This window comes from Poecilia latipinna, unplaced genomic scaffold (genome assembly GCF_001443285.1).
Source record: "Poecilia latipinna isolate Pla-1442-1.1 unplaced genomic scaffold, P_latipinna-1.0 Scaffold3354, whole genome shotgun sequence".
NCBI lineage: Eukaryota > Metazoa > Chordata > Actinopteri > Cyprinodontiformes > Poeciliidae > Poecilia > Poecilia latipinna.
In genome coordinates this window covers 16,896-31,067 of record NW_015115970.1, presented here as the reverse complement: position 1 = coordinate 31,067, position 14,172 = coordinate 16,896, and the positions used below count along the sequence as shown (strand labels likewise).

The 14,172-nt window shown below is 40.5% G+C and overlaps 1 protein-coding gene across 1 annotated transcript; it reads right to left on the bottom strand.

Annotated features, from left to right (window-relative positions):
• Positions 1–316: 316 nt before the first annotated feature.
• Positions 317–14,020, bottom strand: LOC106940769 (protein Niban-like). The gene is made up of 14 exons (XM_015023590.1): positions 13,858–14,020; positions 10,407–10,537; positions 10,077–10,214; positions 9,875–9,992; positions 8,798–8,962; positions 6,291–6,406; positions 6,109–6,213; positions 4,958–5,120; positions 4,666–4,847; positions 4,434–4,580; positions 4,220–4,330; positions 3,011–3,118; positions 2,806–2,917; positions 317–1,805 (listed from the first exon to the last, which is right to left on the bottom strand). The coding sequence occupies exons 1-14, from the start codon at positions 13,910–13,912 to the stop codon at positions 583–585; spliced, it is 2,874 nt and encodes a 957-aa protein (XP_014879076.1). The 5' UTR covers positions 13,913–14,020; the 3' UTR covers positions 317–582.
• Positions 14,021–14,172: the final 152 nt, after the last annotated feature.

Below are 14,172 nucleotides of genomic sequence, written 5' to 3'. Positions count from 1 at the left end.
TAAATATGCTGTCCGCAGTATGAAACACGGTGGAGGCAGCATCATGCTGTGTGGGACTGGGAAACCAACTAAAGTTGATAGGAACAAGGCAAGCCTGAAAGAATCTCTATCTCATGAAATTAGTCCCAAAACAATTAAAAAAATAAAATAAAAAGTTAAATTGTTTTAAATGTTATGCTGAATTTCCTTCCTGACTTATATGTAGAAACCCACACCTCTAACTGCTCTGTTTTTTTTACTGTGGATGTGAAAATGAATGTGTGGTTTCAGCTATTACTCAGGATAAAAATAGCACACAAAAAAGAAGAAGAAAGCTATTAAAGCATGTTTTATTTGGCAGCTTGACCCGTATAAGATCAGAACATAATATAAACAAAATATCAGAATTAAATAAAAACAAAAAGACATTTTTTAATCCTCCAAATTTTCTTGAATAAATTGTGAACAAACAAGCATGGCTTGACCTATTTAACCTTTCTGCTCTATGCATCATTTACAAATAAGTGTATTGTTGTAATCTGTTTTTTCTTTCTATGTTAATTCATCTCCTTTCTTTACACTTTGTGGACGTTTCCCTGGTGTTTATGTGAGGGGCGGGCTGCTGCTGACGCCGCCACCGCCTTCACAGGGGCTGATGATCGTCTCCACTTCGATGACCTCGGTCACCAGATCTCTGATGATGGACACGCTGTCCAACGGATCAGAATCCGACTCTGAACTCTGGGCGTCTTCCTCCTTCTCTTGGGTTTGCTTTTCTTCTGCTTGGTCCGCTTCCTCCGCCTCAGCTTCGACTGGGCTCTCGCCGTCCATCTGATCGGCGTCCAGAGCTTCTTGCTTCTCCGTCAGCTGCTGTGGCGTTGAGACCGCGGCGCTGCTAGAATCGCCTCCTGTTGGCGCTGCTCCTTCTCGTTGTCCTCCATCTTGCTCTTCAACTCCGGTTTCGTTTTCGTCATTCTCTGACGCTTCTCTCTGTTTCTCCTCTGTTGCTCTCTCAGCCTCCCAGTCATCCTTGATTTGGCCCGTCAGGTACACGGCCCTGTCGGTGGTCTGCTGGACCACTGGCTCCATGGAGCATGGGGCAATTGCTTCGCTTAGTGACCCCAGGCTGAGTTTTACAGGACCCTCTGTGCCGGGCGACTGCGTTTGTGACGGGGGCTGGACAGAGGAGGTCTCCTCTGATCCCTGATCTGGAGTTTGGTCTGAGGTCGAGGGTTCGGGTGTTACTTGGGTCGATTCGGCGCTTGGCGTAGATTCAGTTTGTGCGTCATCTGATGTCTGGATCAGGACAAGCGGTGTGGGATCAGGCGACTCCTGGAAGGCGGATCCCGAAGCAGCCGCGTCAACTTCTTGAGCTTCGGCTCCGTCCACGTCGGAAGACTCGACAGCTGTTGTTTCTGTTGCCGTGGTTACCGCCTCGCTTTTATCCTCTCCTTTGGTTTCCGTCGCGCTCTGACCCTCATTGCTCTCATGTTCCTCAAACTGCTGCGTCACAACAATCACAGGAGACGGCAGCAAAGCACTCGGATCAGCTGACTCAGCGGGACTGGGCTCACGTTTGGTGTCGTCCTTAAGTTCTGCATCGCTCTCGGGGCAAACGTCAGGCGTTTTGCTCTGACCTTCCTCCACGGGAGCGGCTTCTTTGACAGCACTTTGCTCCTCCTCTGCGGAGTGTCGAGACTGAACTATTGGGCTGTCGGGAGCAGAGCGAGGAGGCGTCTGTGCCAGCAGGCTGTACTGACTAATGGCTAAATCTGACGTGTCCAGCAGGAGATTATTACTCTTCTTACAAGCAGCATCCTGGAGTGCTAGAAAAACAAAAGGCATTAGAATCATATAAAGTCCAAAAGAGCATATTTGTAGAACAAAAGTTGCAGAATGAAAGCACATTTCATCATGTCCTTTAATCTAGTGTTTTTCAAAGTGAGGGGCAGCCAGGGGGCAGCAGGGGGTCTTCAGAAAGCAGGAGGGAATATCAGAAGAAAAACAAAAACACACAAAGGTTTTTAATCAAATATTTTTACCATAACTTTTTATAAAATCATAAAATCTAACGTTTTTCAATTATTAACAAATAAGTTACAATAGTTTACTGAAACATTATTTGCCATGTTCATCTTTCTGTTTGACTGCCAGTCAAATTTATCCGCTCTGGTTCTCAATCAAACACAGGAAGCACTAAATCTAGCGCTTCCTGTGCTTTTTGCTGGAAAAAAAAAAAAAAACTTCTAAGAACTCCTGGCCAATCAAAACCAGAAGGCATGACGTATTGTTTATGCTCTGACGTAAACCACTGACGTAAACCACTTTACATTTTGGCTTGTTGCTGAAATGTACTGCTATATGACTAAACTGGATTGACTGATTGATAAATGAATGTAACAATTATTGAATAGTAAATAAAAGTGAGGGGGGAAAAAAACGTTCTAAAAGTTTATGTTTCTTTACATATTTCGTAGAGTTCCCTGTGAGAAGGATCTGCAGCCAGGAGCTAATCCTGTTTGGAGAGTCACGACATGGAGAGGTTTGGGAACCCCTGCTTTAAAGTAATGACTTTATTCTGCTGGTTATAGATTTTAATAGGGATTATATACTTATATATCTGTGCAGTTGTCTCTCCGAGTGCTCTTAATGACACGTCTGGACTTTGAGTAATGACATGTTGCAGGAAGAAATACGTGTTACGCTTTGGGACTGCCTCTTCCTGACCAGCAAACCAAGGGTTTGAATTTATTTGTTACATTGGCTTCGTACTGAGAACTGTGTGTGTGTGTGTGTGTGTGTGTGTGTGTGTGTGTGTGTGTTTACCTCGGTGTATCTCCCTTTGGAGGATGTTTCTCAGAATGTCATCGTAGACATTGTGAACCAGAATAAAACTGCTGTAGTCAGAGAAAATGTACTGCTCAAACTGCTGGAGCTCCTGAACAAACAAAAGCCACACATCAGGTTTATGCTGCGCGCAGTGGGAGTGGTGAAGGCAGGCGGCCTCCAGCCGGCGATGAGTCTCACTTACGGTTTTGTACTTGCTGTCCATCTTGCTGAGGAGAGAAGGCAGAGCGATCTCCAGCAGAGACTCCTGATACAGCCTCCTCTGCACCACCCTGCTGTCGTAGTCCAGCTGCTGCTCAAACACACACACAAGTTTTAACACGCCGACTGAACACTGACTTGATTACTACATTTTAAAATTGTTCATATTTATTGTGTTTATTTACCCAAAATGCTGGTAAAGATGTGTGAAAACCCGTTTTAAACAAATTGCACACTCTGCTTAGGAAACAGTCGCCTTAGGAAACGGTCTCTGAATTTATTTTTTTTAAAGTTGATTGGAGAGTGTGTAAACTTTAATCTAAAATCTGTGACTTCCTGTTAAACCTTCAAACAAAAATCGACTTCCTGTTGTTTGTTTGGTGGACAACATATCATAGGGGCCTGCTGCAATTAGCTTCTGGCCGTTAGACCGGACAGGGATCCGTGTTTATCTTGCTACCATCCACAATCATTGAGATGGTGAAATAAAAAAAAAAACCTCGCAGCAGCTAGAAACAGCATCTTGGGGTTTCCCTGACAACCACAGATATACATGTGTGAAGTGGATCCAACTATAAATGGATGTGTGTACTTTGGTTTGATAAGACTAAAATTAAGCTTCTTAGCAACAAGGTAAACATATGGAAAGGCACTTCTTGCCCACCTGTAAGTACGGCAGAGGATCTGTGATGGTGCTGCTTCTTTTTCTTTTCTTTTTTTCTATATGTTTAACTTCTCTCACAGTTACACTCAGCATTGATAAACGATCTTTTGTAGCTGTGTATTCTTATCCCACTGTGGATAATGTGAGAGTGTATGCAGTGCTGTGTCTGTGGGGCTTTCTCTTAGGATCGAGACGCCGTCCTGTACAAACAGGAAGCACAGTTTCTCACATAGATCTCACATTACGTTTTAATAAAGCTCAAACATTGAGCCTTTTTATATTTAGACTTCTAGTATATTTTCCCATGAAATCTAAACCTCGGTTTGAGTTAACCTTTTTGGCCTGGATGGTCACCAATGCAGTGGAGTTGTTCACTTTACACACCGACCTGACTGACTCCTTACTGTGTTTTATTCCCCAAGGCATATTTCTTTTATTTCAATTAAGTTTTTTTTTTTAATTGTAGTGTATTCACCCTGGGTATTTGCTTATATTATTCACTGGATGACTCCATGGTAACGTTTTTACCTTGAATACTCTTTCTTTAGCTCTCTCCATCTTGTCGGGAACCTGAGACGATTGCAGTCTGGTTGATGGTTGGAAGAACCGCTCCAACGTGTAAACGGCGCTGTCCAGCAGCTGCAAGAAACGCATGTAAAACATAACGAACGTCTCTTTCCTGACTTCAAACTTTCCTCCCCCCCCTTCCAGCTGCAGCTGCTCTCAAAGACGAACGTCCCACCTGCTCCATCTCCAGGTGTGCCGAGTGAACGAGCCTCTCCACGCTGCCGAGTCCAAACCTCTGCTTTAAGTTTTCCAGTTTCTCGCTCAGGTTCTCCACCTTTGTGTAGTTCTCATCCAGACTGATGGAGTGCAGACTGGTCAAGGCCTGGAGAACACAAACCCACACGCATACACATTCATGTTAAACCACATCAAGGAACTAAATGTGGGCGACTCAGGCAGGAATTCACCTTTTGTGTGTCCTCCTCCTTTCCATTCGTGAGAGAAAAGGTGGCGTTCATCTGGGTTCGGAGTGTGTCCTGCATCCCCAGAATCCCTCCTCCGATGTGTTCGGTTAGCGCTTCGATGATGGAGGGCATGTAGGGCATCACAGACTCGCTGCACACCTTCTCTGCTTCCTCACATATGTACGCTGGAATACATCGGGACGTATTGATAACACGTCCAGACGTGCGTTTTGCGTGTGGTTTACAAAGTCGTCGTCGTATTTCCTGAGTTGACGTCAACATGGAAGTGTGTTACCTCTGACTTTCTGCACCAGGAAGTCCTGAGAGGTCACTATCTGGTCCAGGTTGGACATGATGAGCGCCGAGCTGGCCGACGCAGCCTGACGACACTCCTCCCTCAGCGCCTCCAGACCTGCAGTCAGCTGTTCCAGCACCATGGTGTAGGTTGCCTGAACCGTCTACATATAGAAAAATACAGAATAATATTAAATCGGGCCATGAGACACCTCTCCTCTAAGTTTAGGGTCTGATATTTGCGTCTCATTGCCTCTTTCTGAGAATCGACAATGACCGATTTGGCCATATCTTTAAAAGTCGCCCCCGTCTTCCGGTTTAAGCCAGGAGATCAAATTCAGATTTTTTTTTTTAAACAGGTTTTGTTTTGCTACACAAGTTATTCTCAACTTTGTTGCTGAATGTAAATTACTCACAAGCTGACCAAGACGTCAGGTCACAAATGTTTTTTGTGATTAAAAGCCATAAGAAGTCAGACTGCAGATATAGATCTGTTGCTCACATCATTTCTTGCAGCGTTTAATTTAAAATATTAAAGTAACTGAGAGGAAAATGAGACATGATTGAGTCAGCTGTTGATGTTGCTACTGTCAGGACTCAATCTTTTGCTTAGACAGAATTAATTTGTTAGTCCCAACTTCAGATGAGAAAAATAATTAAAAGGTTGTGTTCAAACTGCTTAAATCAGCAAAGTAATCTTACTGTGTGTAAAACTTGCTCTAAAGAAAAGCGTTACTATCAGGTAAGATAAATATTGAGCTACCTCGCCACAATGACAAGAAAAATATTTGGTGGAGTCCCGTTGAGGCTACAAACACTGCACAGACTCTCACAAATTTCAGTGGCTGCGTCATGCTGCGGGCCGTTTCACTGCGAGTCATGCTGGTATAAACGAATACCTTCAAATTGATCGACTTCACCACAAATCACCATTTCATTGTCTAGAAACGTGGTTGGATCACTTGCTATAGTTTAATTTACCAACAGAACAACAAGATACTTCTGACCAGAACTTTCAACATTATCACGTTTTGGTTTTTTTTATTGTTATTGTTCTTGACATCACCATGTCAGAAACGACTAATCGCTACCCAAGGCGACAGCCTTGATTTTAACAACACACAAAACACTCTGTTTGTTAGTAGGACTTACTGCCTGCCATTGTCGGATCCGTTCCGTCTTCTTGCCCTTCATCTTCGACTGAAGCTGACTCTGTAGCCATGACAACACTTCCTCCATCACCTGGCGGGCCAGCACCTGCACACACCCCGTACGTGAGGCCCGCTGCCGACAGCTCGCAGGCAGACAGGAAGCTGTGGGGTAAAGTTGCTGACCTGTTCTTCGGTGCCCAGCAGCTTCTCCCAGGATGCATAGCAGCCTTTCTCCTGACGGTACAGACGCAGGGCTCGGGTGTACGCCTGGCTCTCGTGGGGCAAATCCTGCCAGGGGTCTGAGGGAGGTAAGGACTTTGTTAGGACTTCTGGAAATGACGATTGTCCTCTTTTAAAAGCAGACTTATCAAGTTTTGTTTGATGAATTTGAATCTTTAAATTTCAGCTAGTTTATAATCATAGTGGAACTGGTGGTTTAGATTGGTTTGGTGAGTAACCACAATGTCCTACTTTGAGTGCCTTGTCTTTGCTCCTTGACATATTTCTGCTGTTTGTTGTCAAATGGTGTCGATTAGACGATGAAAAGAAAATATGATGGTAAATATTTTCTCTATCCCTTGTATTTTTCATTTCTACATCAAACCAAAATGTACCAATCAGCATTTTTCTTACCATTTTTAAATGCTCTTTTCCCCCCATTGAACAATAATATTAAACGTCAATGTCAAATTTATTTATATAGCACTTTAAAACAGGCATAAAACTGCACCAAAGTGCTGTACAAGAACGACAACACAAATGACAAAACAGAGTAAAAACAATACATCAATTAAATGCCAAAGCATTTATTCCTTTGGATAAACGTTATATTATTAAGTCATTGGGTCCTTTTTTTTTCTTGCTAAACTTCAGTGTTTTGAGGAACAGAGAGTTTCGTTTTCCAAAGAGACATGATCTTCCATTCTGTCATCGTTTCTGTGAAAGCAGAAGTCCAGCGAACCATTCACCTGGCGGATTTGATCGACATTTAAGAGACATCATGAGTCTGTGTAAAAAATCCCAGGAGACACACAATCGGAGACACAAACTTAAACAGCAAAAACAATATAAAGGTAGCGCCTATTTACTGGAAACCTTTGGTAACATTTTTTAAAAATAATTTCTTTCTTTTATTGCAGCAGGATAATCTGATTGGTTGCGGTTCTCTGACATTGGACATTTTTGTGCTTGGCTTAGACAATTGAGTTGTAAATTGAATTTGTGGATTATTTCTAAAATGTCTCAATTCTATGATCAACTCTAAAAGGTTAGCATAAGAAAAGTTGATAACGTCTTTGTTATAACAGTGCTTATTGACAATGAATCTTACACCATCTGCTAATTTAAAAGGAAAACCCTAAGTGGTTGAAAAGTAAGAGTATGTGGGTTGTACCCATGAAAAACTTGACCAAATCCTGTCTGCTGTTGCCAAGCCGCCTTTTCTGCACCTAATCCAGCTTTGTAGCATTTCATGGAAGTTTGAAGTTTGACAAAACAAGACATGTTGATCATTCAGCCTTTTTTCCTCCATTTTTTTTTTTTACAAACAAAGGCTTCAGTAGTGTGTGGAATAACCTCAAATAACCTTTGGGGTAACTATTCACCTCCTTGGTTTTTCCCCATCTGGTTTCAATTCTACACTTTCATCTCTTTGGTGTTCTTCGAACTTTACAAAAATGTTGAGAGAGTTTAAGAGATTAAAATCCAGTCCAGTAGAAATATCCTTCAAGAGCTGAGATTAATGACACCAATGAATGGTGATATTTTGTAGACTTCACAGTCATCAACTTTCAATACTCACAGTGATGACACACATTGTGTGAAGATATCAAGACATGTAGCATCAACACAGTGGTGAAACATGCTTACAATGAGTAAGGCGTTGCGCATGAATCAAAACTTGGACGCAATAAAAAAACATTCATATCCCAAGACCTGTATTCAAAATCTTTACTTTTCTCCCTGATATTTGAAGGGGATATCGATCTGTCGATGGTTATCCATCACCGTTTCATGTGTTGTAGCTTTTTGGACGATTAAATGAGCAGCAGCTACTGGTGGCTATTTATGTCTTACTTCCTGTCAGCTCAGGATGTCTTTGCTCAGATATGTCATGCCTTGTTTTCGCAACGACCTCATGACAACATTGAAGAGGGGTTTGTTAACTGGTTTGTATCCTTGCTAACCGCAGAGGAAGTGAGCAGCATTAATATTTTTATCTGTCGCCAAGGCGACTGCCACAGCATGAGTGACAAGCTGAAGCTTGCGCATGCAGCTGCAGCTTTCGAAACAGATGTCAAGCTCTGCTCTTCAGCAGGCTCAAATATTTGTGCTTGAAACAGAAATCAAACTCGTTATGAAATAGTTGAAATCTAACGTGTTCTCTTCCAGGATTGCCCTACGAGTAGCTCCATTCGTAGTCAAGTTAACCCCACGTCATCACGGCGACATCACCGTGTTTCTTGGTTATAACACGGTTATAACCATGTGCTTTATGGAAAGCACATAATCCTTTCCATAAAGTGGAAAGGATTATGTGCTATGTTGTCTGCCTTGAGTTTAGCTACAAAAACTGCACAGCATGTCTCCTACAACTGATCACTTTTGACATTTTGTTATATTTATCACCCCCTTACATCAATCTACATAATATCACCCGTGTTGATTTGTGCTGTAGGTTAGTGTTTTACCCAGGTTGCGGTGTCTAATACAGGCCCTGAGGCCAGACAGGAAGTGATCTCTTTCATCTTCTTGTTGAAACAGGAAGCAGGTGTGGCCTGTGTAAGGCACATGCAGATATACAGCAAACATATCTGGAGATGATGCCGCTGAAGAAGAGGAATCCTCCTTCACTCCTGGACAAACAAGCATCCATGTTACAAATCTGTCATTTTCAAAAGATAGTATTGATCTTTGAATTAGCCTGTGTTTATGTCATGCTTAAATGATTTCGAGAGGGTTTTAAAAGACTCCTGATGCTGGATTTAAAATCTATAAAATACAAAAGCAAACCGTAACCCATGTGAGATGTGACCAATATTGCATTCATATGTTTTTCAGATTCGGTTACATGACTTTATGCCCCCAAAATAGATGTTTATCTTTAATTTATCCAAGTTTCTTTCATGTTTGAAAATTATTGCTGAGTCTTTTTTTATAAAAATAGCCTTTTGAAAAATGTGATTGCTTCTGTTTTTACCTCTAAAAAAATATGTCTGTCATTGATCTCGTTTTTCAAACTTCTCAAACGTAGCGTAGTTTCCACTTCATCAGTTGTCTCAAATATACAACATGGCCGTGTGTGTTCGCGCTTGCCTTAATGTGTGAATTATTCTAACCATTACAGTTTCCTCTTTAAAAAGAGAACAAGATGAGGAAGAGTGCAATGCCAGGCTTGAAGTGTCAAAGTGATTGCATGGAACGCAGGCGATAAGTGCAGAAAATTCAAGATCGGACTGCGATCCTCTTCCTTCTGGTGTGCAAACAGCAAAGTTACAATTGATCCGGTCAGGATTTGTTTGAAGATCATTTTTGCAAGGTCTTGATTTATCGTGATTTATTTTATTGTGTTGTGTTTCAAATTATTTACATCTAGCTTTTTATTCCTGAGTGATTACTTTCCTCCAAATCTAGTTAGGCTCAAAGTAATTGTTTAAATAATTTTTTTCCTATTTCTTATTTCTTATTTTTAAAGGCTGTGGCAGTCAGTTTTTCCATCAGTGAAGCTATCCGTGTCACTGAGTGGGATGAAGTGTCGCATAAAGTACCGTTGAGTATTCCTGCACAAATTTTCTCCAGGTGAGCTCTCGACTCTTCCTCGCTGGTGAACACGACTCCCCCTGCCGGCTGCAGGACCAGCTTAGGTGGAGATCCACGACTGAAAGTCTGGACAACAACATCCAGGGTCAAGACACCATAATCAGATGTGACGTAAACAAGAAAAAGGGGGCTTATTCGGTGTTGGTTTACCTCCGCGCTGTCGTGTGTTTCCACTTTGTAGTCTCCTTTCAAGACAACATATTTCTCCTTGGATTTCTTTCCCTGCTCATCCCAGGAGGACAGCTTAACGCTCCCCTGGTACAGAACCTCATCGGCGTCGTTCTTGGGCTTCACAGAAACACACAGACAGAATCACACATCACGTGAATTTATATGGCATAGATGGATAAACTCTGAACACTTGCTTGTGGTTGTTTTTTTTTTGTTTGTTTTTTTGCACTGATTGCGTAGATAAAGGACACCCAGCATGAATCTTAAAACGTTGTGCTGATTGGATACCTACACAGTTTCAGTTCCTACCTTTTGTGTGAGCAATAAGCCCTTCCCGTGTTTCTTAGCCTCCAACTCCTGGCGAATGTGTCCAAGGTAGGTCACGGAGTACTGCTGGCGGTAAAACCCACTGAAGCTCTGAAAGGCACCGTCAATGAGACCTGCAAGCACGCCAGGAGAAAGATGAAAAGGTCAAGCAACATTTTATCACTCAGTTCTCTATAAAACAGAGTATTGTAAATTGTTGGGGAAGTGAAGAATGACCTTCCAATTTCTTCCCACGATCTCGAGAAAGAAAAACTTGTTTTCTGGTCATGTGAAATAGTTACTTTGGTAACCAGTGGTTGCTTTTTGGGATCATAAGATGATTATTGCCCCCAAAAATCTGTGACTCTTCCACCCAGTTTATTGGTAAGAGACCTTATGCCCCTCTGCTTATTTTTCTCATGGGATTTTCAAGCCATAAAGATGCTTTTCTTCACATCGTCAATTTTTCACATCGTCAAAATGTCTTTGTTATGACAACTTGACATTAACCAAGAAATCATTACTGTTTAAACTTTACCTTTAATAACATAAAGTTACCTAATTTTTAAAGGGCAATCAGTAATTCTTTTATAACAAATTTATATCAGTAATGATTTCTTGGTTAATGTCAAGTTGTCATAACAAAGACATTTTGAATAATGTCAACTTTGTATTAAAAGTGTCATAATTTACCGAATGACGCTTTATGACAACAGTCATAAATATTCATGAAGGCTTATTCATGTTCATGACAGGTGTTTATGACAGTGTCATGTCAGTCTTATTCACCCCCTTCAAATAAAGTGTAACCGATTTAAAAGTAGACGTTGCCCTCATAATTTTTAGTAAAATTCAAGAATCAAATCTATGGAAGATGGGCAGCCTCACTGCAATGAATAACATACACTGTGCTCTTAAGTTTATGATCCTCAACAAGAGATGGTATGTAATAAAATCGGCAAAGGGTTCTCTTACTGAGGAAAATACTAAAAAAGGTTATTTATGCCCTTAAGTGCGTCCTGTAGGTCAACGCTGTGCAATAGTCTTAGGTAAAGAATGATTATTCAAACTAGTGGTGTGTTTTTTTTTTTTTATCTTTTCAAACAAAAACAAGTTAATAACTGATTTTGTCATATCTTTTTATAAATGAAACATCATTCATGAATGATTAGAGTGTAATCACTCATGACTACACCCTTCACTGGACACACCACGAGTTACTGAACAGCAAAACTCTTAATGAAACTCTTCACTTCACTAACCATGAAAAGAGTCTGACCTTGTAAGCATTCAAAGTAAGTTTGAGACAAATTTGCTTTTGTCGCTCCGCTTCATATTTCGATTTTCTTGCCAAATTTCAAAGAAGAATCAAACGTGACATGGAGATATTTTACTTTTAAAACTCGTTTGATCATATTCCCATTCATCTTTCAAATGAACTAATTACTGTCAGTCATGGATCAAGTTCTTGGGGGATAGAAAAAAACAGAAATTGGACTTTTTTTTTTAGCATTCATGGTCAGGCATGACTTTTCCAACCATGTTGCAATGGAAAAATAGCTGAGACAGCAAAATTGAAACGGATGCAATGTCCTCATGGGCATTTATCACTAAATGGAAACCTGCACCAGGACTTGAAAACAGCGACTGTGTACATAAACAAAAAATAAATGTGCAAAGTACTGGGGCTTGTGTTTAAAGAAAGTCTTATAACAAATTATTATTTAAAGTACTTAAGGCTCATCTTAGATTAATTATTATTTGATGCTTTCCTACTTGGAGCTTTTAAACATATGTTGTACTAGTTAATAAGATGTTAAAAAGTGGTGCTGACAATATCTTTTATTTATTTTATTAAAAACGTTTCCATAAAAAATCTTTTAAGTGAGTATTTTTGGATTACTGAATTAACTTCCGTCTGATTCATTTGCTAAAATATGAACACAAACTCGTAAAAAAAAAAAAAAGTAAAAAATTATAGACAAACCTTCCTCAAGAGGATGAATTAAACAATCAGTTAATTCTTAGTCTGAACTTTTCAGTGAAGTCTTTATTTTCCCAATTGGACAGTTTTTAATTTGATTACTTTGTTAATTGGCTAAAGGTCATATGATGTTATTCAGATGCTTAGCATTTATTAGCTTTTCTAAGAAACACTAGTATTGACATAATATTGATCTTTTACACTTTGTAATTCCTTCCTAATCCTACACGGTGCTCAGTCGGTATCTATGCGAGTCCTATAAGCTGTTCTTAGGTTGAAACCCAAATTTAGAGCTACATCGTTATGTGGATCTTGCCAGGAATTAAGTGCTAGATCTCCAAACTCTCTCTCTCCTGATTTGTTTGAATGTGGATTTGTCATAATCTCTTGCTTAAAATGTGTTTACTCTGTGAGGCCAGTATCACACATTCTTTGGCTCGGTCTGACTTTCATCTCGCAAACTGACCCAAACGCAAGGATACACAGAGAAAGATCAGACAACCCATAATAATATAATAGTTGGAAATAGCTGTAATTACATTCTCGTTTGCAGGGAAGATTAGTGACAGGATGTGTCTGAGCTGATAACACGTATAGGAATGCGCACATGGAGGAATAAACAAAAGCACTCGCATTTAAGGGAACCGCAGTGTTGGATTGGTTTGTACTTTGTTGATCATTTTAAGGTAAAATTATCATGAATAATCTGCTTCTAATTCTTCCCCCTCTCTATTTATTTTAGACGGAAATCAACTTGGTGGTTAAAGTGGGTGAAATGCAACAGCAAGGTCCTTGGTGTAACTGTGGGGACCTTTGCTGATTTGTCACACCCCTGCCCACATTTCCTGTGTGCCGCTTTGCCGAACTCTTTCCACTAAAGTCAAATACAATGAAACTTTCTCATATGATCTCAGCACTGCAGTCTCCAGAACTGTGACAGAGTAATTTATAGCAGTGTTTCCATCATTCTGGGGAAATTATATTTGCCACAGGACTGTTTATAGTTCTTATTATGTGGCTTGGGTCTCTTTTAACATGTCACAATTAGGCTTGGGTCCCCGTTAGATAATCAACTTAAAAAGATATACATAAAAACTGCACAGATTAGAAGATAAAATGCACAGTTCAAAATGAAAGCCCTGTTTTTTAATCCATAGTTTTCTAGATATAATGATGTATATAATATATTGTTTGCTATGGGTACAGCTGTACCCATAGCTGTAGTAGTTTTTGTGACTGAAACTACAGCTCCTGTTTTGCAGCAAAAATTGAAGTATCTAAATCATTCAAACTTACGTCCCTGCGGCTCTAACTTCTCTGCTCTCTGTTTAACATCTGTCTTTTTTTGTTTAGCGGTTTCCTTCCAGAAATCCCATACATCAATGCAGATCACACGCACAACGCCGGAGCCAGTTACGCTGCTATAAACATCTGATAATGAAAATATAGAAAGAATAATGTCTTCGCTACCTTTGATGTGGTTGATTTTGGCCTCATCCAGCAACCCAGAGGAAGATGCTCCCATGCTGTATGTTTCCTTTTCTCCTCTACAAAAGTTGCATTAATTGAATTCGTATGCACTGTGTGCACAGGAGCACATGTCAAGTGAGTGATTTACCCTGAAGTGTCAAGACGTTTGAGCTCAGCTCATTTCCTCAGTTTTTTTTCCTTACTCAGTGTGTGTGTGTGTGTGCGTGTATGTACAGTTGGGCGGGGCTGTTAAATATGAGGTGAAATGTGTCAGAGCATCAAACTCAAATGTCACTCCTTTCTTTGCAGGGCCAT

Excerpts from the sequence above, each read along its gene's own strand:
- LOC106940769 (XM_015023590.1), bottom strand. The coding sequence starts at position 13,912 with ATGGGAGCATCTTCCTCTGGGTTGCTGGATGAGGCCAAAATCAACCAC. Across the intron at positions 10,215-10,406 it reads GCTTATTGCTCACACAAAAG|CCCAAGAACGACGCCGATGA; the intron begins GTAGGAACTGAA and ends GTTTCTGTGAAG. Across the intron at positions 5,121-6,108 it reads GGATCCGACAATGGCAGGCA|ACGGTTCAGGCAACCTACAC; the intron begins GTAAGTCCTACT and ends TTCTATATGTAG.